The 26,164-nt window shown below is 38.0% G+C and overlaps 2 protein-coding genes across 4 annotated transcripts in view; one reads left to right on the top strand and one right to left on the bottom strand.

Moving 5' to 3' along the window:
* Window positions 1–4,567: 4,567 nt before the first annotated feature.
* On the bottom strand, window positions 4,568–11,876 carry LOC122786281 (protein-tyrosine kinase 2-beta-like). Its single transcript, XM_044052457.1, has 16 exons — window positions 11,679–11,876; window positions 11,238–11,571; window positions 10,080–10,258; window positions 9,891–9,978; window positions 9,720–9,799; window positions 9,202–9,264; window positions 8,229–8,283; window positions 7,975–8,115; window positions 7,135–7,206; window positions 6,903–7,004; window positions 6,548–6,665; window positions 6,039–6,078; window positions 5,867–5,892; window positions 5,416–5,463; window positions 4,796–4,890; window positions 4,568–4,684 (listed from the first exon to the last, which is right to left on the bottom strand). Exons 2-16 carry the CDS (start codon window positions 11,439–11,441, stop codon window positions 4,583–4,585), a joined length of 1,413 nt encoding a protein of 470 aa, XP_043908392.1. The 5' UTR covers window positions 11,442–11,571; window positions 11,679–11,876; the 3' UTR covers window positions 4,568–4,582.
* A 3,672-nt stretch (window positions 11,877–15,548) lies between these two features.
* The window catches only part of LOC122764346 (rho guanine nucleotide exchange factor 7-like), a 30,946-nt gene continuing 20,330 nt past the window's right edge, over window positions 15,549–26,164 (top strand). For 2 of the 3 annotated variants that reach the window (XM_044018546.1, XM_044018544.1), the window contains exons 1-3: window positions 15,549–15,978; window positions 18,260–18,343; window positions 25,472–25,556. In XM_044018546.1, coding sequence (XP_043874481.1) covers window positions 15,814–15,978; window positions 18,260–18,343; window positions 25,472–25,556 — 334 coding nt within the window. In that variant the 5' untranslated portion in view covers window positions 15,549–15,813. Of the gene's footprint in view, window positions 15,979–18,098; window positions 18,193–18,259; window positions 18,344–25,471; window positions 25,557–26,164 lie in introns of those variants that run through there. The other variant, XM_044018550.1, reaches the window with a different exon arrangement.

The raw sequence follows: 26,164 nt of genomic DNA, 5'->3' as shown, positions 1-26,164 counted from the left end.
AGTATAGTATGTCATCCAAAATCACTCAAAAAAGTCATAGTATAGTATGTGGTCCAAAATCAGTCAAAAAAGTCATAGTATAGTATGCGATTCAAAATCTCTCAAAAAAAAACATAGTTTAGTATGTCGTCCAGAATGAGTCAAAAAAGTCATAATATAGTATGTGGTGCAAAATCACTCAAAAAAGTTGTAGCATAGTATGTGGTCCAAAATCACTCAAAAAAGTCAAAATATAGTATGTGGTGCGAAATCACTCAAAAAAGTCATAGCATAGTATGTGGTCCAAAATCACTCAAAAAGTCATAGTATAGTATGTCGTCCAAAATCACTCAAAAAATCTCATAGTATAGTATGTCATCCAAAATCTGTCAAAAAAGTCACAGTATAATATGTCGTCCAAAATGTGACAAAAAAGTCATAGTATAGTATGTCGTCCAAAGTTGAACTCCTATGTATCAGGATTGCATTGTTTCAAACAGGACTTGAACCCCAATCTTCTACATGAAAGGTATGAGTGTTAACCACTACACCAACCTTGCTTTCTCTAAGTTTATCACATCATCATCCACAGTATGTTGTCCAAAATCACTCAAAAAGTCATAGTATGGATTAGGTAAATTGGACACTCTAAATTAACCGTGAGTGTGAGAGTGAATGGTTGTTTGTCTCTAGCTGTGTGTGTGGCCCTGCGATGGACTGGCAAACTGTCACAGCACCCCCCACGACCCTCTGGTGGAGGATAAAGCGGTAGATGATGACTGACTGACTGTCTTTACAGGACGCTGAAAAACTAGTTCATGCTTTTGTTACATCCAGATTAGATTACTGTAACTTATTATCAGGATGTTCCAACAAGTCTGTCAGAACCCTTTAGTTCATTCAAAATGCTGCAGCACGAGTTCTGACAGGAACTAGAAAGAGAGACCATGTAACTCCAGTGTTAGCTTCTCTACACTGGCTCCCCGTACAGTTATAATTTTTGAAGTTTTGAAAGACCTCGTCTTATCCTATCACCCTAACAGACCACTTAGGTCACAAAATACAGGTTTACTTGTGGTTCCCAGAGTCTGTAAGAGTAGAATGGGAGGCAGAACCTTTAGTTACCAGGCTCCTCTCCTGTGGAACCAGCTTCCAATGACAGTTTGGGAGGCGGAGCCTCTCTCTGTATTTAAAGTTAGACTTAAAACTTTCCTTTTTGATAAAGCTTATAGTTAGAGCTGGTTCAGGGAAACCTGGACCATCTCTTAGTTATGCTGCTATAGACCTAGACTGCTGGGGGATTTTCCTGTGGTGCACGCACATTCACTCTCTCACACTCAGGATATGATTATGACTTTTTATATGTCATTAACTTTGTCTCTTTCTCTCCCTAGTTTGTGTCTTTCCTTCCTTCCCTCTCTCTCTCTCTGTATTCTCATCATGCAGGTTGCAGGATCAAGATCCAGTTTTCGAGGCTATGCTTATCATCACCATTATTATTCTGCTATAATTAAAAAGTCAATATCATTAACTGTATAAACTTGTAACTTGATACAGTTGTTGTGTATCTGCTGCTGGTCGCTCTCTCTCTTCTGTCTCTACCTCATCTTCCTCTTGTCCTTTCTCTCCCCCCTTTCTGTCCCCCACCTCTCCTCTGTCCCCCATTTTTCCTTTCACCCCAACCGGTCGAGGCAGATGACCGCACATCTCTGAGCCTGGTTCTGTCAGAGATTTCTTCCTGTTAAGAGGGAGTTTTTTCTCTCCACTGATGCCTAGTGTTTGCTCATTGTGTGAACTGTTGGGGTTCTCTGCTCACCTTGATGTTGTCTATGTACAGTGCCTTGAGATAATGTATGTTATGATTTGGCGCTTTACAAATAAAATTGAATTGAATTGAATCTCACAAAATGAGTGGCAATTAACATTAAAGGAGATGAAGTCAGTGCCACGCAATCAAAATAATTGAGTTTAACAAATTGGTAGCCAGGTATGCTAGACTCACTTTGTCCCACAGCTACATTAAGATAGTTTAGATTTGTGTACACTGTATCTGTTAGTAATTTATTGTAAGTGTCCATTTCATTATAATATTCAGATTTATCATAAATAATTGAACATGCAAATGCATTTTAAGTTCAGTGGCAGAGGGGGTGGAAGTGAGGTCCAAATTCTTTGAACACTTAAAATGTACTTGAAAGTAACGTAATAGTTACTTTCCCTACTATTTAATTTGTAACTCAGTAACTAATTCAGTTACTTTTGGGGATAAATAATTAGTGACTGTAACCAATTGTTTTTTTAAAGTAACATTTCCAACACTGCTTATGTGGGATACATGATTAGAATGGTTTGAAACGGGAACACCCCCCCATTAAGAGGTCATTTCATTTATTTTATTTCATTTGAATAATAAGTTGTATTGTATTGTCTTCATTGTATTTCATATTGTTATTATTATTGTTGTTTACATTAGTCCGGGGCCACACGGTGGTGTAGTGGTTAGCACTCTCGCCTTGCAGCGAGAAGACCCGGGTTCGAGCCCCGGTTGGAACAAGGGCCTTTCTGCATGGAGTTTGCATGTTCTCCCCGTGTGTGCGTGGGTTCTCTCCGGGTACTCCGGCTTCCTCCCACAGTCCAAAAACATGCAATGTGGGGATTAGGTAAATTGGACACTCTAAATTGACCATAGGAGTGAGTGTGAGAGTGAATGGTTGTTTGTCTCTAGTTGTGTGTGTGTGGCCCTGCGATGGACTGGCGAACTGTCCAGGGTGTACCCCGCCTATCGCCCGATGTAGCTGAGATTGGCACAGCACCCCCCGCGACCCTCTGGTGGAGGATAAAGCGGTTAGATGATGACATTAGTCCGGTAGCTGGGTGAGGTATGGCAGGCAATAGTACACACATTACTATGTTCACTATAAAAGTGTACACAGAAAACGGTACATACGGGCGGGCAGTAGTCAGGGCAGCCGCGAGGGTCCTCAGTAGTTAAAGGGGACATATTATGCAAAATCAACTTTTTAACCATTTTAATACTTATCTTTGGGACTCTGGAGGCCCTACCAGTCACCAAAGCAGTCCTTTTGTCGTGGTCCCCCTTAGTGTAAGTATAGGCGATAAAACACGCAATGTTGAATTCCCTGCACTTATGACGGCAGTATGCGCATTTCACCATGAATGTTACCACCCACCAGTAAGTTTACCTCGAGAGCTCCACCTTAGCTCCACCTTGTCCAGCCACATACAGCACACTGTTTGTGGCTGCACAGTGGAGCACAGTGTTTTACAGAGGATTTTATATATGAAGCTAATGTGCCGGATAAAGTCAGCAAACGTGTGTTTGTGTGTTTGCACCACTTCACATCAGACTGCGGCCAGCGGTCGCCATATTTAGTCAGCAAGCGAATTTCACCGAAGTACAAACACACACATTGTTAAGAAAAGGTCACATAGAGCTCATAACTGACCATTCTGACACGTCCTAATTAAAAATATTGAGTCTGTGCTGCGGAGACCTCCGACACAAGGATTAAGCCGAACAGTGCTGTCCCTAAGTGTTTTTAACTGATTTACAGTTCGGCAGTGTTCGATCCTTGTGTCAGACGTCTCTTCCTGTGAAGGCACTCGCACTGTTTTCCGCACACGCTGCCATGTTGATATTGTCAGAGAACTAGTGGGGGAGGGGGAGAGGAATGGAGCTGAGTGAGTGAGTGCTGTATAGAGGACAAATCAGAAACCCCCTTTAAGAAGTGGGTGTGTGTTTGCCTGTGTCTCATTTGCATATAAATGGACCATGCACAAAACAGAGTGTTCTGAAAGGGGCGGGTTTAGCAGGGTTATTGAACTGCTATGGTGCTTCATCCTTATGGTATTTTGACCAAAGCATGTCACTGACATGTTCATTAGGACACCAGGGAACTATTTTAATGGGGGAAATAGGGTATAATATGTCTCCTTTAAGGACCAGTGCGTGAAGAATCGTGTAGCGATTATGGCCATGGATGTTAAAGCGGCCGTGTTTCCTGTGTTTACAGAATTGATCCTTCAATATCTACACACTGGAGACTCCCTTTTTTCCTTTCCACGTGTATAACACTGACAATAATATTTTACTCTACCTCAGCCAATCATCATCACTTATGTGGTTGCCTCATGTCCCCTCACGAGGAAGAAGAGTAAAAAAACAACTCGGCCTCTCTGATGAAAACAGCTTCAATGAGCTAATAATTAAAGTAACACACTGCATTGTTTGGCAGTAATGGTAAGGGCCTTATCATGATTGAAACAGTAATTAATTAGATTACTCTTTACTGAAAAAAGTAACACCGTTTATTTTTAACTCCCATCACTAATAAACATGTACACCTCACCACAGTCATCTGTGGAACATCTAAGCCTGTCACACAACCGCACAACAGGAAGTGTCTGAGTGAAGAACTCTGAAATGTTACAAACTATGATGCACCACTCTTCTATTAAAACATTTCTCTTTGGTATGTCTCATACATTCAGCAACAGTGATTCTAGCTGTAACTAGTGAAAGTGAATGGCAGGATTTCTGTTCAGTGATATACTTGAGAGCTAAACGTGGAATCAGAGATGTTCACCAAAGAAATAACTCACCGGCTTCACTGAGAAACTTCTCCTTTACTTCAGCTGAGCAGTCCTTACATGTTTTTATAGCCACATGGATCCTCTCTCCGCTCTGCAAACACACAAGCAGAATACATGTATAATATTCAACTTGTAGTATTCATGTTATTTCATTTATTCTTCTTGTAATAACTGGTGATGGGGAACCAACATATGAACTCACTGGACTTTTGAAAACTCCGTCGTGAACTTCTCCAAAGAATCCCTCACCCAAGATCCGACCCACGATGACATCATCTCTGGATATCATGTGTTTCTCTGAATATACACAAATTAAGAAATAGAAAAAAATATATATTATTTGCAGTAGTAATATTTGGATATACTGTATTTAATGTTTTCTTTCTTTACAAAACAAGCAAACTAATAGGGCTGTTAATTATTTTCATTATTGATTAATCTGTCACTTATTTGGTTTGGTGTTTCCCAATCCTTGAAATGATGATGCTCTCAAATGTGGAATGGGGGGAAACTTGGTATTAATATTTTATTATTATTTATTTTTTAATAGTTTTTACGTCCATGATTTTTTATGAGTTAATGTTGGAGACATGTATTCCAAGATAGTTGCCACAATACACATACTAACACTGCTACTTTTACCATTAATAGCACTTCTGTTGTAGCATGATCATCTGCAGATATGTGAAGATTAAAGATTATATTAAAACCATAACAGTAGCATCTTAGAGATTCAGTTGCCATTTTGTTTTTTTTTCAAGTTTTAGCTACTTCTTCACTGTATTTATCCCAGAATTTGAGATCAACATACTGTTCACTCACCATCAGAATCTGCTCCTCTTTCAGGAATCTCAGCATAAATATCAGAGCCTGAAGTTAAAGCAACAAGAACATTTATTTTGCATTTAAAAAGGGAAAAAAAGGGAAAACAATCTTGATTCAAAACGAGGAAACAGGAAATGTGTACGTAATATAGCAACTAATTTACATTCACATCTGCAAAATCTATCATTTTGAATTGGTAATCGAATCATTCTCAGAAGATGTTTAGTACATTAAAAAAAAGTTTTCTAATGCATGTTATTTAAAACATATACAGAAATTCAGCAAATTTGGTTGGGGTCAAAGGATTAGTACATGTAAATTACTGCAATGTAATAATGTAAGCAGAGTCGATACACAGCTTAAAATAATAAACATTTAGGCTAAAAGCAAAGTCATGGCTAAATACAAATCAGTCAGTGAATGAATGGATTAGGTATGAGACTCAAACCTATATCAGAGCCACAGGAAACACTCCTGGAAGACAGAAATGAGCTGTCAATGACCTTTCACCCACAGACTCTTTGTCTGTTGCAGCAGAAATGCATCTTTACTTTTGTTTTTCACCAAGCACAGGTGAAATTTTGAAAATGTCATTTTTCTGTATTATTCATAACACTTACTGTTTCGGGATGTCAGGAAGTTTGTGTTGTGTGTCTTTCCCTGTGAGAACCACATATTGATTTTGTCAGTGCAATATTTATTTTTCCTAAAAAAAAAGTGAAGAAATAAAAGCAGAATTTTGTGGTGTGTCTATTTTGATCCACGAGCTGGTTATATTTTGATAAATTTGGCAATTTACTCTAACCAGGATGCAGATAAGTGTCCAACAAAATGTTTACATAAAGCTTCCATTGAATGTGTTATTAGAGCAGTAATTTAAGATGAAAATGGAATAAAATGTACTTTTTTTATTTTAGTGAAAAATGATTATGGGTTATTATACTGCATTTTGCATATATATATGTTTGGGTACATTTCATTATTTTTACTTTGTATTGAGCATGCTGTGTGCTTGAATAGTTTTATCCATGCATTATTTAACCCTTTATTCTGGTTTGAATAAAGATTAATAAAACAATAATAAGAACATATTATGATTTGTATTTTTGTAACATAAGCGTTATTGTACCTTTGCTGGCTCTAGTAATGAGCGAGCTTGCAGATCTGCCGTCCAGTCGACAGTAGCCATCGATCAGGTCAGCCATGTTCTCTGCTACAGCCATGGAGGAGGTGATCACTGACAGCGGCTGCAGGTTTTGAAGTATATTCACATTTTTTGTTTCTCCAAACAAAAAGACAAAGGTGTTCTTATATTGTCATATTTGTTACATGTTAAATCCGTCGTACACTGAGTACTGGTTAGCTTTCAGATTAGTTTACATCCGTTGTTTTTTTTCTGACTTCTCAACTGGAATGCAATAATTTTGGGGGTGACGTCACTTGCAGTTCCAAGTTCCAATGTAAATGGAATGTGGCATAAATACCTGCTTGGCTCCCTCTATGTGCACAGTGAGCATAGCCTGGCCTTCACTCCCTGCAGAGCAGCAGATGCTGCGCACCTGAGAGAACGCAGCCAGACTGACGGGCTGCAAGGAGAAAATGAGGTCCAATTTAAAAGTATAGAAATCAAGTCATGCATCGTCACATACAGTACATGTACAGTGTCAGCATGTAGTCGGCAGAAAAAGAAAATAAAGGGAAAGAGTTAAAGCTTACAGTTGAATTCTCAGTTTGTTGACTGATGCCTTCAGGGCCAATGACCAGGTCTATTTTTATGCTCCAGCCGTGCTGAAGACACAGGGAATCAACATTGCGTTAAGGTTAATTATAATAATAAAAAAATGCATTTGCATGAATACACTGCAAAAATAACAAAATGGTTGGCACATTTATTTTAAAAGATTTAAAAACATTTTGTCTCCGATATATTTAGCTGATTTCCTTTGTTTAAAAAATTTCAAATAAAATAACATTTCTTATCAGTAACCAGTTATTCAACATTTGGTCTCTAATCTACATTTTATGTCTGGACTGCAGTACAATTATGTACAGAATGTATAAACTAATTATTGAATACAGACAGGTAAAAAAAAACTTAGGTTTTGGATTAATAAAAATTACATTTCAGTGACATAGTCTTCACGGTTCTGAAAAACTAAAATCAATATATCGGTGGTTATTAAAATGTGTATACCTAAATTTAAATATGAATTGGTCTACCTCTCAGGTGAATGGTTTCAAAAGATGTGAGATACAAAAAGTGCTGCATATAGATGTACAGTATGAATGTGTGAGTAAATGGGTCTGAATGGCAAAATCGAAGTGTGAAGCAGCGCAAAGACTAGAAAAGCGCTATATAAATACAGACCATTTTATTTTTTGAGGGTAACACAAACATATTAAAGTGGAGTTATCATAATGAAAATACATTTTCTCATCAATTTATCAAGTAAAATCAAGGAAGGTTTTAGGTTTTTAGTTTTTTTTTAAGAGAAACTAACAAGAAATAACCACTTGTTTATTTCTGATGATTAATTTCATCCAGAAGACGCTCACCACCAGCTGACAGGCAAAGCTCTCCTGTGTGAAGCTGTAACACTGAGACAAGGTGGTGAAGAACTTGGTCATGCACTGGTCCTGTTTCAGAGTAGAGTAGCCCTGAAACGTCTGCTGGATCAGCCGGCGCAGCTGTTTCGGCTGGCACACAAAACACTTACAGTTAACGCGTGTGTGACCGACAACATGAGGAGGAGATTTTACAGGAAAGTAAAGGTGCAAATTAAACAAATCAGGCTGTTTCTTCATTTTACCTTCATGCTGTTGATCAGCTCTCTTGGAAAGAACAGGTCCAACCCCACATCCTTCCTGTTAGAGGAAAGTCGGACCATCTTTATGAAATAAACTTAGATTTTTAAAAGGGCTTCTGGTTTAATGCAATGTTTTAAATGTAAACCAGTTTTGGTGCAGTTGCTAAACAGTTTCACTATGTTGGTTTATATTTTAACCACAGGCTGCATCTGTTCAGTTCTTTCTTCAACTGCATTTAGCAGTGACATCACTGAGTCTTTTGTTTGACGCTGAGAACAACCACAAGCACAGTTGTGCGACATGGGTTCAAAAGGCCTGATTTAAAATCATTTCTGGTAACACTTTACAGTAAGGGGACATTAATTAATGTTTTTATATTTACTTTACTTTACTTATTGTAAAGTGGGTTATGTATCACTTAACAAAGACTTCACAAATACATAAGTTAATATTAATAATAAATGCTTTATTATTGTTAAGTCATTCTTATTCTGTACTCCCTTTACAATAAAGGTCACAAGGTGCATTAGCAAAGGTAAAGTATGTTTATGTAATGCTTAGCAAATTGAAGTAATGAATATTTTGTGTCACTTAAAGGGAAAGCGATTTTTCAACTTTACAGACACAGAAACCTTTAATAAATGTTTACTAAATAACAACATTAACAGACGTTACTTAGCTTAGTAGTACCATGATTAACTCTTAATAATTAGCAATTCACAGTGATTACTGACATTGACTGTAGCTCTATAATGAATAATATATGAATTAATAACTTCATTCACCTGAATAACATTGACAAATGGTCAGTTAAAACATTAATTAACCATTAGTTAATACTTGCTACTAGCATTAAGAAATGTTAATAAATATTCCCTTATTGTAAAATGTTACCGAATTACCGTTACACAATAAAAGGTCACGCAAACAATTTTATATATATATATATATATATAACAATTACACGTGACTTACTCCAAGAGTTCAAAGTTGGATTTTTTCTCCAGCCCGTTTGGATTCATGTCTTTGTAGAATCTCCTGTGAAAAAACATACAGCGTCATTATAATTATTATGACTATTATGGTGATGATTATGATTCTGCGGCAACATTTGGATCGTGCCTGCTTCTTGCTGCCGATGTTTGGGTGGATTGAACCTTTAAAACTTGAAGATTTTGGTAGAATTCATCTTTAAAAGAGACTGACTCATAAGCCCCTCCCCCTTTCAAACATCTGTTTCTAACACCTGCATTATAAAATCTGAGTATTTAGACAGATAAAGTGGTGGAGAGAGAGAGAGAGATGCACAAGTCCCTCCCTAATCCAATAAAAAAAAGATTGTATCTTATCTAAAAGGATGGGTTAAATGCAGAGGTTAAATACACTTCACTAAATGTGTGTGCAAATAAAAATAATACCATGTTTTATTCGCAGCGGAGCATCATTCTTTTTAATTTTTTAGGAGTTTGCATAATATGATAGTTGGCCCGAACCTGATCTCCAGACAACCGAGCTGCAGCGCCATCCCATCACTGACTTTTGAAGCATACTGCAGCATGTAGTCACTGCGCACCTGCAGATAAGCCAACATTGCATTCACACCTAAAAGTTACTCATCATATACTAGTTCAATAAAATTACACTTAAATGCACACTTGACTGACCTGTTGGTAAAAGTATAGCATTGTGGTTCTATCTTCTTGGAATTTCTCCATGAAGTCAGGTGGGATGTATCGGATCCTCAGGTCATATCTGGACAAAGAAACATCATGCACTTTAATGTATTTATTTATTTTTCAGTCACTTAATTCAAAAAAGGGAAAATTAAGAATCCAAAAGCTAAATGTACTGACCTCCACTCGGCCTCCAGGTGTTGCTGTTCATAGCGCTGGGTGAGTTCGGACACTGTAAGATCTGGGTGCAGCCAGTGGATCTCTGAGGACTTGAGGTGTTTGAGGAGGAGGCCATAGCAGAGGCTGTACTTTATCTGTGGACCCACACAGCCGCTGGACAGCACCCCATTAATGATGGCCTGGGATAGAGGTCATTTCCAAACATGTGAATATATCACTGTAAAAGCAGGTGATTGTTGCTTTTGATAACAGCATATGGATAAAAAACACATCAGCTGAATTATAGCATCATAAACTCAATAATAATAGGCATTTGTCTTGCCTTGGATACAGTAAGGAAACACTAGTACAGCACTGAGAGAGCACAACACAGTAGAGAACAGAGTATATACATGGTTAAAAAGTCAAATATGGAGCAGTACCTAGTTCTTATTTTATATTCATATAGAACAGTGTTTCCTTAACTTTTTTGATGGTAAATTTTAAATCGGTAATTTTCCAAGAACACTTCATTTTGTGTAATTTAAAACATACACACATACAATTCGCCAAGGAAAAACTGTGGGTCCCGAACCACTGATATAGAACAGAGATAACTGCAAAGCATAATTTCTTTCCACAGGTTTAGCGCTGTAGTACGTAACTTTTCATGATTGTTATTACTATTCTGCCTCTGTTTGGACTTTGTGAACATAAACGCTTATCATAACATTATCTGTATGCTGTGTGCTACGTCTGAAAAAGGCTCACGAAAGCAAATCGATCAAAGCTAGGAGGTCATGCTATGACCTTTGCTATGCTGTTTGTGTGAGCAAAATACCATGTCGACTGGTATTTCTAAAAATGATTAACAATGGCCAGCCGAGATTCGTATGCATCCATGTTTTAATCCGATTTCTCAACTGAAAAGTAATGAACTCAAAGATGACGTAGTAGTCTCGCATATAGTATAATCCAGCATATATTCTAGAGTAGAACAGTGTTTCCCAAACTTTCTACATGGGGACCCACATTTTAACTATCATCAACATATACATATAACTAAAAGTTTGGAAAAATTTGGCCAAATTTTTATGGAGACCCAAAGAAAATCTCCTGCGACCCATGTTTGGGTCCCAATCCAATTCTTTGCAACCAGTGTTTGGGAGTAGAACTTACCCTGACAGTCCAGCCCTCCTCACAGCGCACCAGCTTGAAGTTCTTGCCCAAGTTGGAGCTGTTGCTAAGGAAACACACTTTGATGATTTTCACCATGAAGAGCCTGTCCCTGTCATCAGTTGCTGTGGGCGAAGCATCCAAGGAATCTGATCGGTTGGCAGGAGACATGCTCCTCCAGGACAGCGTGCTGGTGTCTCCTGACATCACACATACACACAGCTTGTATGCTACTGCACAGACACACACATAGCTGTCAGGCCGTCACACACACACACACTCTAACACACTCTAACACACTCACACACACACACGCAGGAAAGGGGATGCAGAGAAGCTGGAGGCAGGGAGGAGATGATGAACACAACAGCCACAACACAATTAGTTTGAAGAATTAAAACATTCACGATCCTTCATCTTCTACTGCGGTCATTCTGCACTCACCACGTTCACCAGCTCCACCGTTCAGCAGGAGAAATGTACTTTCAGGCTCTACAATCAAAGTCAACAAAGTACGTATACATCAAATTAAGTGATAAAGATGCGTATGTGTGGTTTTGTCTTTGACAGGCTAACAAGAGTTGACGTCTGAAACTGCGTCCTGAAGAAGTGTCAGTGAAAGAGGAAATGCTGCTTACTTGCATGAAGAAATGAGGAAGTTGAACAGCAACACATTAGAGAACTGATGAAACTGCTGTCACCCCTCCTATCGCACATGTAATGGCACAGTCCAAAAAAACCCACAAAAACCCACACGGGGCAAAATGTGCCAGGCCCTCATTGCAACCACACTTCTCTGTCTATAAGTTTCCAAGAGCAAATGCACAGTGAAGGTAAAAATGGTTTGAATATATTATTATAGATAATAGCACATTACACAATGTACAATGTATTTTATATAAACTAAAATCATTTTTCAATTGAATAATATGTCAATTACAGTATGGATTAAATTAGAATAACTTTATTGATCCCTTCGATGAGAACTTAACAAAACAACTAAAATTGCTGACTGACTCCCAGTGTAATCAGCCATGTCACTGTCTGTTCAGCCAAATTCATGCCTGAGTCTCTATACTGTCATCGAACAGCAGCAGGGGTCACCTGTAGCTCCCATAGTGGCCAACCTCTACATGGAAGAGAGTTTTGGCCTCGGACACTGGAACTGCACCTGCAGCCACTGGTTCAGATACGTGGACGACACCTGGGACATAAAATCAGCATAGACAGGAACGTCAAATTCACCTGTGAGGATGTCAAACACAACACTCTGGCCTTTTCGGCTGCGCATTGGAGAAGACAGAAACTTCCAAGTACCCAGAAACCTATCCACACAGACCAATGCCACAAACTCAGTGTCATCAGAACTTTGCACCATCGGGCAAGGAACAAGGAACAGAAACACATCAGTTACTCAAACTGGGCCACCAGCAAAACCTCCAAAAGGAGAACAGCTGACAACAATGAAAACAGAAACAGTAGTATCAACATTGTTATACCGTATAATGCTGGAGTCTCTGAGAAACTCAGGAGGATCTTCAACAAACATCACATTCCGGTACCCTTCAAACCCTGCAACACTTTAACACACAGATATGTGTTGATCACAACATCCCTAGACACAAACAAAACTATGTGGTGTGTGCAGTGTGACGTAATGAGGAGTGTTCTGCCTTTTAAATTGGGGAAACCAAACAAGCATAACCACAGCATAAATGCAAGCCACAGCAAAGAAGAGCCAGCTAATCTGGATGGGACGCAGCTGTCCACCAACATCTGAGGGACAAAGGACGCTGTTTTGAGGATAAGAATGTCCACATTCTGGCCAGTAAGGACATGGTTTGAAAGGAGTGAAGAAAACCGTCTCTATTAACCTGGAGAAACCATCACTACAGTGCACCTACTGTCAATAGGTTTAACTCATACAAGTGTATGTAATGCTCAAGCATGTCTTGAATAAAGCTGATATAATAGACCTTTTTCACAGGTAGAGGTTATCCTAAACATACATGCCAAACTAAAAACAATAATAAAATCCTTGAACAACTTAAAGAGACTAAGGACTAACCTTTTAAACACATTTTAATGTGTTTCTTTAAGTGGTTTTATGTTTGTATTATGTGAAATTGGATAATGGGTTGTAAAATACTAACTAGTACTGTATATGTGCAACAGGGAGGTGGGCGTTTAAAACAATGGCACACATTTTAAATATAAATATATTAATTTCTCGTCAGTATTAAGTATCTACATCATCATTAAAGGCAATAATCAAACTGTCCACAAGAGGGCACACTGTCACAGTCAAACACTATATTAGTCAATATTGCTCATGACTGACAGTGAGAATCAACTGACCACACCAGTTATATCTTATATTATTAACCGACACTTGCCTAAATGAGTCCAGTGTGTTTTCTCTGGGTTCTCCGGTTTCCTCGGTCAGTGCATGTTTTTATGCAACACAGAGATTATTGGACACTCTAAATTGACCTGTGAGTGTGAGAGTGAATGGTTGTTTGTCTCTGTATGTGGTCCTGTGATGGACTGGCGATCTGTCCAGGATGTACACGGCCTTTTAGACCCCACACAACCCTCATGCGGAGGATAAAGCAGTAGAAGATGAATGGAGTCTGAGTGACTGGCTTCTTCCTATGGTGAATTGAATCCCATCAAACTGAAACAGCTGTAATAAATAAAAAAAGAAAAAAATCAATTTAACTGTGCAATTACTGCGTGATTATGAATGAATGTGTACATTTTTGAATAGGATTCAAGTCGGTGTGAATATGTAAATAATTGCAGCATTAACAATGTGTTTTATGACATTTAACCAGATGAGGCCTGTGTTTGTGCCATCAGGAACTGAATTTGAATTCTTTATATCCGAATGTAAACCACTCAATGTCAACCTTAATTGGACAAACTTCTTTCAAAATTTGAATTTGAAAAATGTATATGAAACTGCATTTCATTTGGTTGAAAAAAAATCGTCTCCCTAATGCATTCACTAAGTTCAGTTTCACTGTTTCTCTCAATTCAAATTCAGTTCTTCAAATGAAATTGTACTGTGTGTGTGTGTGTGTGTGTGTGAATGTTAGAGGAGCCGTTGACCAGTGCACTGACAGACCAATACAATCAGTTCCTGATGGCACACATGTTATTGCATACTGTTGTGACGTTGTTTAACGAGCCTGTTACTCATCAATGGGACAGTTCTGTAACGTACTGCCGGCAATACTGTCACACTTCTCAAACACTGGACGTTATAACGGAAATCCAGCTTTGGCCTTCAAAATAAAAACATCAAACGTCCAAACCTGCAGATTTGAGGAGTCTCCTCTGATTCTTGTGACAAAAAGCATAGCTGATTGTGGCAATAAATACACAAGTTTTATATTTATTTTATTTTATTTTATTTATTTTATTATTATTATTATTATTATTATTACGTTTATTACTTATTTTTTGTTACAAATAAATGGCTCTGCAGATGATTTCTGCATCACAAAAGCCACACATAATTACAGTAATGTAATACATTGCATGATTAAATAACAGACTTCAAATAAGCAATACCAAATAAATGCAGCTCACTGTGCTTTCCAAAGTAAAATATCTGGAAAACATTTACTGCTGCAATTTTAACTATTGGATAATATGTCAACTATTTATTATTTTTGACAACAAGAAAATTGTAAAAACCAACAACGATAAATTCTTTAAAAAAAATAAATAAATAATATAATACAACTTCAAAGTGTTCATTCTTGAGGGAAACAATATGTAGATGGTTCACATGTATAAATACCTGGGTGCCTTAATTGATGTTTCCTTCTCTTTCAAGCCGCATGTGGAGAAAAAAATGTGTTTTTATTCTCAAAACAAGTTGTGTTTTTATTTTGTTGCAAAACAAAGATGTTGGATTATGGAGATCATTTGTGTATGAATGCCTCTGCTTCTGCTCAATGTCTTCAAAAGCTTCACACTGTTTACCATGCATGTTTATTATTTTATTTTTTTTTATTTTATATTATAAAGTGTCAGCACACCATTGTGAGTTCTACTCTCAGTGGGATGACCTGCTCTGGCCACCCAAAGTCATTGGTAAACTTTCATATATAAGACAATACTCAGACTACTGCCTACCTACACTTCTGTCTGTCTGTCTGTCTGTCTATCTATCTATCTATGGTGACTCTCGCCAAGAGTATTCTTTTAATTTGAAGGAATGTAAAGGAAGCTCTGTTTTCCAACATCTACCTTGACACTGCTGCTGCTGCTGCTGCTGCTGCTACTTTGTGCACAAGCAAAGGTGATGATGCCAACATCCGCTGAGAGAGCGGGACAATACAGCAGTTAGAGGAAGGAACCCCCTTTATTTTTCATTTCCATCTCTATTTTTATGTGATTTTATTTTGGAATAAGACTGTTTGTGTATGTGCTGACTGTAGTGTTCAGACAAGGCGGGGCTGAACCAGCTGTCTCATTTTGGACGCACCAGCACAGGACACAGAGGAGACCCTGGAGTGTTGTTGCTGTTCCTGCTGCTGTTCGATGACAGTGTAGAGACTCAGGCATGAATTCGGCTGAACAGACAGTGACATGGCTGATTACTCTGGGAGTCTTGGACTCACCAAAGAAGAGCATCTCGGATCCAGAGGCTTTCCTCCAGACGTCTCTGCAGGACGGAGTCGTGCTGTGTAAACTGCTGGAGCGACTCCGACCCGGGACGGTGGACAAAGTAAGTGCACGGTCCGGTCCTGATTACTACGCAGCACCGGGCTTTGTGGGGCACTTAACATGCACACAAAAGCAAAATAACATATCATACATCAACTATTAACCCAGTCATGCCACATTTCGTGAACATTTTAACGAAGAAAAATAGCTTTGCTTGTCCTTTCGTTTTTCACTTTTGCCTTTAATGTGCGTCTTTAGTTGATTGAATCTGAAGCCAAAATTATAATCCAAAACAGTATTAGCAATTCAAATTTTCTTTTCTCAGATATTCTGACTTTAATCTCAGAATTCTCACTTTTTTCTCAGAATTATAGTAAGAATTCTGACTTCAATCTAAAAATAATTCCTGAGTCTTTTCTCAGAAATTCAGATTAATCCCAGAATTCTCACTTTTTCCCCCCTAGGATTTATACTACTACTTTCTACTACTAAATGTCAATAATCAGAATTCTAACAGTTTTTTCAAAAATCCCAGCTTTAATCTGACTTTTGTCTGCCTTTTTTCGGGGGGGATTATGGCTTCAATCTCAGAATTGTGGCCTTTTAAAAAAAATATCATTTTGTTCCCCAAATAATGTGGACAAATATGAACTGACTTCGAGGCTGATGTACTAACAACAGCACTAGCAATGATCTAATTATTGATTGAACAGAGACACTGTAAAGTTAAACAATTCATAGTTCAGCTGTTAACATGACATCACACAATATTACACTTTTTACAACCAATTCAGTTACATAATTGTTTTCATGACTAAAATGTGAAAAAACCCAATCGTGATCCAGAACATACAAATGTTCGACATTCATGACTTTAGGGGACATTGCATCGACTTTAATTCATTTCCTGGAGACTTACTCCTTAACCACAATTACTACTGGCCTAATCCAAACCCTGACCCTAACCTTAACCTCAACCTAACCTTAAAACATATTAAAACAAGTCCCCAGAGTGTGACCGTGTAAACAGGTTTAGGACCCCACAACATTAGTAAGACCTGGGCACACACACACACACACACACACACACACACACACACATAGCTATAAGGACACTAGGATGGGGCCAGTGTTCAACTCTGTGGGGAAAAAGCAACTGTTCGGTCGGGGTGTGGGATATGAGAGAAATCACATTAAATCACAATATTCCGTCATGATATTGCAATGACAACATTTGTGACAGCATTTCACAGAATTTCAAAGTGAAAGTGATTGCTTGGACATGGAACGATATACAGTTTACAATAAAAAAGTGGATGCAAAATTAATCTATAAATATCAAAACCAGACTTTTTTTTTTTTTGGGGGCTTATTATCCTAATGCTTAACCCTATCCTTACCTTAGCCACAACTCAAATATTAGCCCAAAACTCAAACTCAAAAAATAGGTTCTGCCTCATAAGGACCAGGCTTTGGTCTCCATGTGTACTACTGGTCCTGACAAGGCCAGTGTTTATGCCAGAGAATGCTCTGAAGGGTTAATGAAAACACACAAACACATACTGGACCATGAACCTGTCAACGTCACATCCTCCTTAGGCTTATCCAACTTCCCTGGGAGATTGTAGATCAGCATCAAGCTTTCTTCATTTAGTTAAAGATTGAGGCTAATTGCAGTCTTTTCAAAATAAAATTACCTGTTAGCAGCGTTTTGCGACAGACAGACAGACAGTGCAGATCTTAGCAGGCAAATAGCTGAAATTATTATTCATTGATTAATAATCAAATACAAAATCTACAGTATAACTTACTATTTGGATAATGGATTACTTAAGTCTTCATAAAATATACACATGTCAAACAAATTTAATGTAAGATATAGTATAAAATTATATTGTAACAGTATTATGTAATAAGTATTTATTATGAAATGATTTCTAGTTAATTTATGGCCAAAATCAATTCGACTAATTAAATAACCCAGGAAAATATTGAATACATAATTGTGAAACTACTAAAATAACTACAACATTAAATTAAACATCTGCTTATTGCAATCAATCAATAAATCAATGATCATTCTCCCGTGGTCAAAATTTGAACGCAAAAAGTGAACAAAAAAATCCCTCAGTCAATATTTTATTTTGAAAGTTGCAACCGGAAATGTGCTAGCTTGACACGGATAAGCAGCAAGTGGCAAGTGCAGCAGTAACGTCAACGACTAGAATAAGACTTGCTTCCGTGCGCGGAAAACCTATATTTGTGACATTAATATGTATGAAGTTTATTCATATTTACAGTTCAAAGCTAAATGAGCTAAATGAACCACTTCCTGTTTGTAGTTTGTCCAGGATACGAGGAGCGACAGCGACTGTCAGAGGAATATCGGCGAGTTTGTGAAAGGCTGCGGGGCTTACGGTGTGGAGGTGAGTTTATCAACACGCTGACACAATGTGAAGAACATGTAATTAACTCGTATTTGAACATATTCATCATGTAAACTTTAAACCCCCCTTTATACTGTTACTGTCACCTGGAAAAGGCATATGTAGCTGCACGAGCGAATAACGGGTCTGTGTGTAATTGTTTCTGAGTGAAGAATGTGAAGCATATTGGTTTAACAAGCATAACATGTTGGTGTTAAAGAAAACTCATGAACTATTCCCAAAGGAGGGTTTATACGTTTCCATGTCGTTGGTATTTGTGTAGTTATAAATGTGAAATATCGACAGTATGATAACATAACTAGTGTGAATGTGCAGTAGTTTATTGATAAATGTCTTTTGCTCAGCCAATTATATTAATTATTATACAATAAGTCACCTGTTTCTTGTCTAATAGTAAAGCCAACCCTGTATAAATTATGATTTAATAGATCCTCTTTTCTTAAAAAACTATCAATGAGGAAGAAGATGATGATAAAACAGCCAATATTCAAGCAGCAATAAAACACTCATAACAGCAATAAAACGTCATAATATTCAATAGATTAATGTATTGAGTTGAACTACCTTCTTGATAATAATAAAATCATATCTAGACTGATTTGCTCTGCATGGAGTTTGCATGTTTGCCTGTGTACACATCATCTTTTCTCCGGGTTCTCTGGTTTCCTCCCAAAGTCCAAAAACATGCAGATTTGGGCATTAGGCAAATTGGACACTCTAAATTGACCGTAGGTGTGAGTGTAAGAGTGGATGATTGTTTGTCTCTATGTGGCGACCTGTCCAGGGTGTACCCCAGCTTTTCACTCTCTGTCAGCTGGAATTGGCACCAGTGACCCTCATGTGAAGGATAAAGTGGTAGAAGATGGGAGGAGAATCTTTTTTACACAGTTGAGGAATTATGTTTTTGAATTGCTATGTTTAAAAGGTATAGCATGCGTGTATCAGACTGACATCAGTATTGGTAGACTCTTGAATTTGTGGTATCTGTATTGGCCACAAAATTTGATATTGTACAATCCCTAGAATAAATTATGATTTAGTTGAAGGTGGTTATGTTTTCTTTATTTAAAATAACTGAAGTGCATCCTTATACAGTAAAGGAGCAAACTATTGTGTATTTGACACTAAATTGGCAGTTTTGTTCCACGCATATACACAAATATGTATGTAGTAATGTAATAGATATGTCACAGTTCTCCAAATTCTTGATTCAATTAGATTGTCGATCTTTTTCTCTCTTTTAGCACATATGAGTCTGCCATTTTTAGACTTGTCTAGTTTAGTCTAGGATCATTGGTTTTACTCATTTAATTAAAGGCCACATAGACCGGAAGCTCCAATTAACGCTGCGTTTGTGTGTGTATCTGCGTCATTACCTCGTTTATGAAACCCTAAAGTTTCAGAGCAAGCAGTTCAGCCACTGCTGAGAAAATAGGGTTTTATTGTTTTCCTGGGCTCTGCGAAGCTGATCGGCACTTCCGTAATTTGATGTCGTCATCAGAAATCCTCACCACGCCTCCTGGTGCGGCACTAGTCCGGGCATATCCGGTTGCGTACATTCAACCGCAGAAGAAGAACTACTCTCGTTGTAGCTGCTGAGCAACACTTGCAAAGTCGAGGTAATGCGAGGAGGGTTCCGCGTCAAGTCATTCAATACCACAAATTTGATTATGTCATTTGAAAAACCGCCACCCAGAAGTACACACGTACAACGTCAGGAAGCTAACGCTATTAACATTAGGCAGCAGACAAAAAAGAAAGCAGCGCAGCTGGGACTCGACCAAAGGAAGACAGTGGCCAGGGCAATAACGATCAAGGTCATGGAAATGACTGCTCTTGACGACCAGCCGAGGGTTCCGACGGTTGATAACGCATATTGAACCCCGCAACAACCTGCCAAGTCGGCGCTACTTTTCCGATGTTTTGATAATATCTGGTTGCCATGAATACTGGCAAGTTTGATAAAGTATTTTAACATGTTTTTTTTATTATGGCAGCTCTTAGTAGAGCTTGTCAGGTATTGTTTCTCATATCTGTTGTGTAGGTTTATTGTTAAGGGAAGTGGCGCGGTTGTTGTTGCCGGGAGGAAGGGTTGTTGACTTTATTTACGTACCCAGTATAGACGCCCTTATCTCGGTTACAGTAACTTTGGCAGGGTATTATTTTTATTTATGTTCATGTTTGTAATTTATGATCCAAACTTTCTCACAGGAGTTTAGTGAGTTGAGGGAGTTAAACTGTACTTTAATTTGGTTACACACTTGCTACAAGTGTTAAAGGTTTCTAAAACCCTTTACTTGTAGTTGGTTACTTGTGTCTTTTGTGACCTTGTTATTTGGAGGTAAAACATGGTTTGAAAATAAAGGAAGACATTCAAAAATTCAGCTTGCAGGATTTTTATTCTGTACAATTTTTTATCATCTCAGAAACTTTTTTTTAAAAAGATGTTACACATGATATCGGTAGATATCGGTTATCGGCCATAGCAGCAATATTAATATCGGATATCGGTATCGGTGGAAATAGTCATATCGGTGCATCCCTTAAAACAAGTTAATATATGCAAGTAGACCTCCATAACTAACATATATGTGTGATACAAGCATTCGATGTCACCTTTAAATAAAACAAAACATGAATCATGACTGATGTAATGTCCATCATTTGTTTTCAATGTACCACATTAAGGCCACACATGGGCAAGAATACATCATGCAGGATGTCACACTGGGGCCATGGTTAAATTGTCGATTCCACCTTAGCTTTCGAAGGTCAAGATTGTGATGTAGTTTCGATCGATATCCGATTTTAAATCATGCTCATGACACCCCTAGTATTTAAATATGTGTGACGTGTGTATATTGGCTCTTTTCCACTATGGTCCCGGCTCGGCGCAACACAGTTTAGGTTGCATCTCCACTACAAAAGTCATCACTGCACAGCTGCGTGAAACTGCGGTGACTTCGTTTTACATGCGACACACACACACACACACACAAACTAGTGACTAGTGACTTGTATAGCAGTTGTTTGTTGTTTGTATTTGTTCAGTTCTTCCTCCATGACCGAAGTACAGACATTTCCCTGGTAATTGTTGTAGATTAACTTAAGTTTTTATGATTGTTATGTAGTTTTAACTGATCTACAGTTCGGCACTGTTCGGCTTGATTTCTGCTTCGGACGTCTCTTCCTGTGACGGCACTCTGACCAATCAGTGGCCGTCAGTCTGGCAATGTCACGCATAGTACCTACTCAAAACACTTGGAACCTCGCCAGAGCAGGTACTAAAAAAATTACCAGGTACTATGCTAGTGGGAAAGCAACTTAACTGTGGCATGCCGAGGCGAGGTGAGTAGAGCTGGTGGAAACACGCCATATGTGTGTACTAGAGATGATTATTGGCACATCATCCATCCATCTTCTACCACTTTAACCTCCACATAAGGGTCGCGGGGGGCGCTGTGCCAATCTCAGCTGACATAGGGTGATAGGTGGGGTACAACCTGGACAAGTTTTTGGACTGTGGGAGGAAACCCATGCACACATGGGGAGAACATGCAAACTCCATGCAGAATGGTCCTTGTTGCCACCGGGTCGCAAACCCAGGTCTTCTCGCTGCTAACCACTACACCAACTGTGTAATACTGTTCAAAATCACTGGATTAGATTGTGAAAACCTACAAATGTAAAAGCCAATACAATCTAAAAATTCAATATCTCTGTAAAAATGGACATGAAAATTAGCAACAGAATGTTAGTTGAGTCATGTTGTGGGCTGTTGTAAAGATGTAAAATATATATCGGTCAATCTATGTGGATTTCAAAGTGTGCAGTGAACACTGACTGGTTCAATCCAGCACTGGTTCATTTTTACTGCATTTTAGGCTGCCAACATGGCAGTTCATAGAAATCGAGTCACATGACTGGCTAGCCTAAGAGACGTTTGCGTCCCTGGCTTTTTTCCAACTTCTCAACTGAATTGAACACGTTGAACTCAGGGAGTGACATCACTCCCAATTCAGACATCTGAGTTCCAATGGAAGGCAGCGTAAATCCTGCACCAAGATAAAACAGTACAAAAAGACAGTTTACATGCTATTAATCTTTGACAATGAAACACAGATTTTTAACTAGCCAAACTTGACTGAATAGTCCTGACAATGAAAACAGGCTTTAAATAGAAAAATTCAATCTATGGAGAAGGAGCAGTGGGTGGAGTATGAGAAGATGAAATGAGGAGGAGGAAGAGGAGAAGGAGGAGGGTGAGCTGACGTAATGAAACCCGCCCTGGCAGAAAGTGAATTTTTCAATCAGGTTGATTAGAGGCTTGTCAGCCATGTTACTGGAAGCCAAGGCCTCAGCTACCAGCATTCTGCCTGACATCAGTGTAGACGGAGCAGAGGACAATGCGTGGGGTCTGTCCACCAGTATGGGATTACACAGTGGACTACTGGTGTCTGTCTGTGACTCCATGATTTACTGGAGCTGCACTGTGTAATCCGATAACAATCAACATCATACATATGTCTTCAACTGTTAATTGAACCTAATTGGACGGGATATTGATCCAGTGCATTAAGTGTGCTTCTGCGGCTTTTAATCAAGTGCTCCGTGTTGTCAGGTAAGCTGTCTGACCAATCACAGCAGGCTCTGACTGTTTGCTCTTCTCTGTGTGTAGCATTTTTGGTTTAATTGGACACTTTTACTGATTAGGGGATATTTATACTGCACTTTGTATAATTTAAGTAGATTTTGTATCTTTTATTGTTTTTTACATTGTATTGTGTATGCTGTATGATTGATTTGGTTGTATTTGTGCCCTAACCTTTACTGCTGCCTGGTTTGGCTAGGTTGCTTTTGCAAAATCGATTTTTTTTTGTCTCAATCTGTGTTTTATTCCTGGTTAAATAAAGTTTAAATAAAAAAAAGAAAGATTCTAATATATATTATATATATAAAATATATTTAATTTCTATCAAGTCAATTTATATTTTTGCCATATCTTTAAAACATGTAACGTTAAAACCTAATCACAATGTTTTGGTCAATATGTATAAATGGGTCATTTATAATTAGTATTTAGGGGACATGCAGATAATGAGACAACATCTGTTCTCCTGTTGAGGTCTATGTTTACTTATGATCAGTTTATGACATTCTTCTTTCATAGGTCAATATATAGATATCATACATTTAAATGCCATTTTTCTTGATTAACATGATTTTTGTGTCCTGCAGAAGTTTTGAAAGTAGATGTATGTATTAATCAAATGCATTTATCAGTTATTGAATTTTTAGAACATTATTTTAATTTTTAGAACCTGGATGTTGTGTTTCTGCTGCTGGAGTGTAAAGAAAGCCTCATACTGTACAGTATGTTGGCCAAATGCCAGTAAGAAAAGAGGTTGCGTTTGTACTGCGAATGACTACTGATTAGCCTGCATATATAAATCAGAGGTCATGAGAGAACATAGCAGTTTTGTCTTTAAATGAACTGAATATGAAGATATTTCAATAGTTTAGGCTATATATCGGGATATAAAGCTGCATCTAGGGCTGCAACAATTAATTGATTATTCAATTCATCGACTAATTTTATAGTCTCTCTCTCTCTCATTCTCTCTCTCTACCTCTCCCTATCACACAGAAAATAATCATCAGATTAATTCATCATTTATGTAAATAATCGTTAGTTGCAGCCCTAGCTGTTTCTCTGGGCTCATGAAAGTTTTCTTTTGCAATGATTGTGCTTCTCAAAGGAGAGTGACAATACACTGTAAAATGAAATATCTACTGTTTAAGTTATAACCTTTCATTTCAGATAATACCTGGTATATTTATTTGTCTTTTCAATGTTAAATGAAGGATATTGTTAGAAACAACGACATTAGCTATGAATGTGGTCAAATGTTATTAAATGTTTCTGAAATATAATTTGGAGTATTTAGTGTATTTTGCTAACATATTCAATATAATAAATATGATGGTTATCAATGCAACAGCCTTTAAAACCAGGAAAAGTAATCACAGATACCTTATGATGAGAACCAAGATCTAAGACAATGTCTTGTCCTTATTTTTTTGCTGTAGCATGTAAACATCAGAATATCTTAGATTTGACTTTCACATGCCATGTTGCTCCACCTTCCTGCCTTGGGAATGCAGAAGTCAGTCAGTTTGTGTGTGGTATACACAGGATTAGGGGCTTTGAGTAATCCGTCAGACTGCCTTTGGCGCAGAGATGTAAAAACTCCACTAAACTCAGTGTACAGTGTACAGTGTACTTTTAGACCTCTTAGTCCACATTAAGTTAACGAATGAGCAAACAGGGATTGGTTATCTTGCTCAGGGTTACCCCAGCCCTTGAGGGTGTGATATTTGTATCAGCAGATATTGGCCGATACTGTTATCCTCCGATCTATGGAATTAGGTTTGTGTCAGTTTTCGATTTAATTATTAAAAAATATTGTATTTTATTGTTTGAAAACACTTGTTCTTTGTGCTCCCTGATTTGTTCTAAAAGTGTTGTTTGCTTTGTGAAAAGTGTTGTTTGAAAATGATAAATGGTTTGTATTATTATTATTATATCGCGCTTTTCTAGTCTTGATGACCACTCAAAGCTGTTTACACTACAGTTTTGCCATTCACCCATTCACACAAATTCACACCCATTCACTCACAGTTTCATACAGCGCATCTATGTGCAGCACATTTCCTGTCACTCATCTTTAATACCCAAACAGTAGACCGAACATGCCAGTGATTCCCGAAATATGGTTCGTGACCAACCTTTTAGTTGGTGAAGTTGTTTAGTTTTAGGGATTTGTATCACGGTAGTTTGTTAGTGGTTCCTCATATAGGAAGTTTGGGAAACACTGAAATATGCTGCTGCCTCCTTGACTTCAGTGCTTGGACCCTCTCCATCTATTATTTTTTAATAGATTTTTATGTTTTTATTATTTTGCACCATGAAGAAAAGTTATATCTGCATCTGCTGTGACACAAGTATGGAAAATATTTTGTTAATTTCAATACAAAAGAAAATACCTCTGCAGTTGAGTGCAGGAAAAACGCACATTTGTAATTTTTCTCTTCTGTCTCCTTCAGCCTTTTGAGGTCAGTGACCTCCTACAGGGCCTGAACTTCTCCAAGGTCCTGAACTGCTTGGTTGCCCTGAACAAAGCCACTGAAAGTAAGTGTATTGTATTTTTTGGTATGTGGACGAGTATGTGATTTAAGCATGATATACATTTTTTGTACAATATTACCCTTTTTTCACTTGGGTGTGATGTTTTTTTCTCTCTGGTTTAGTGCCCTATACATGTGTGATTTTATTGCTGCTGACCATTTGTCAAGAAGTGGTTTCCAGATCTTTAGGACATTGCTTTCTTTATTAGCGAGTTTATATATTGGAGGCCTGCCATATCAATTACATTTCTGAGCTCCCTCAATCACTGATGCAGTTGAGAGGAGGTGGTCTGTTGCAATCTGCATTTTCTACCTGCACTGCAGTGCACTTATACATATATATTATTAATATAGAATTATTAATGAATAAGTCACAGGGTGGTGTAGTGGTTAGCACTCTCGCCTTGCAGCGAGAAGACCTGGGTTCGAGCAAACTCCATGCTTTCTGCATGGAGTTTGCATATTCTCCCTGTGTGTGTGTGGGTTCTCTCCGGGTTCTCTGGCTTCCTCCCATAGTCCAAAAACATGCAATGTGGGGATTAGGTAAATTGGACACTCTAAATTGATTTTAGGAGTGAGTGTGAGAGTGAATGCTTGTTTGTCTCTATCTGT

Source organism: Solea senegalensis, linkage group LG2 (genome assembly GCF_019176455.1).
Source record: "Solea senegalensis isolate Sse05_10M linkage group LG2, IFAPA_SoseM_1, whole genome shotgun sequence".
Taxonomy (NCBI): Eukaryota; Metazoa; Chordata; class Actinopteri; order Pleuronectiformes; family Soleidae; genus Solea; species Solea senegalensis.
This window is presented reverse-complemented; position numbering and strand designations above follow the sequence as displayed.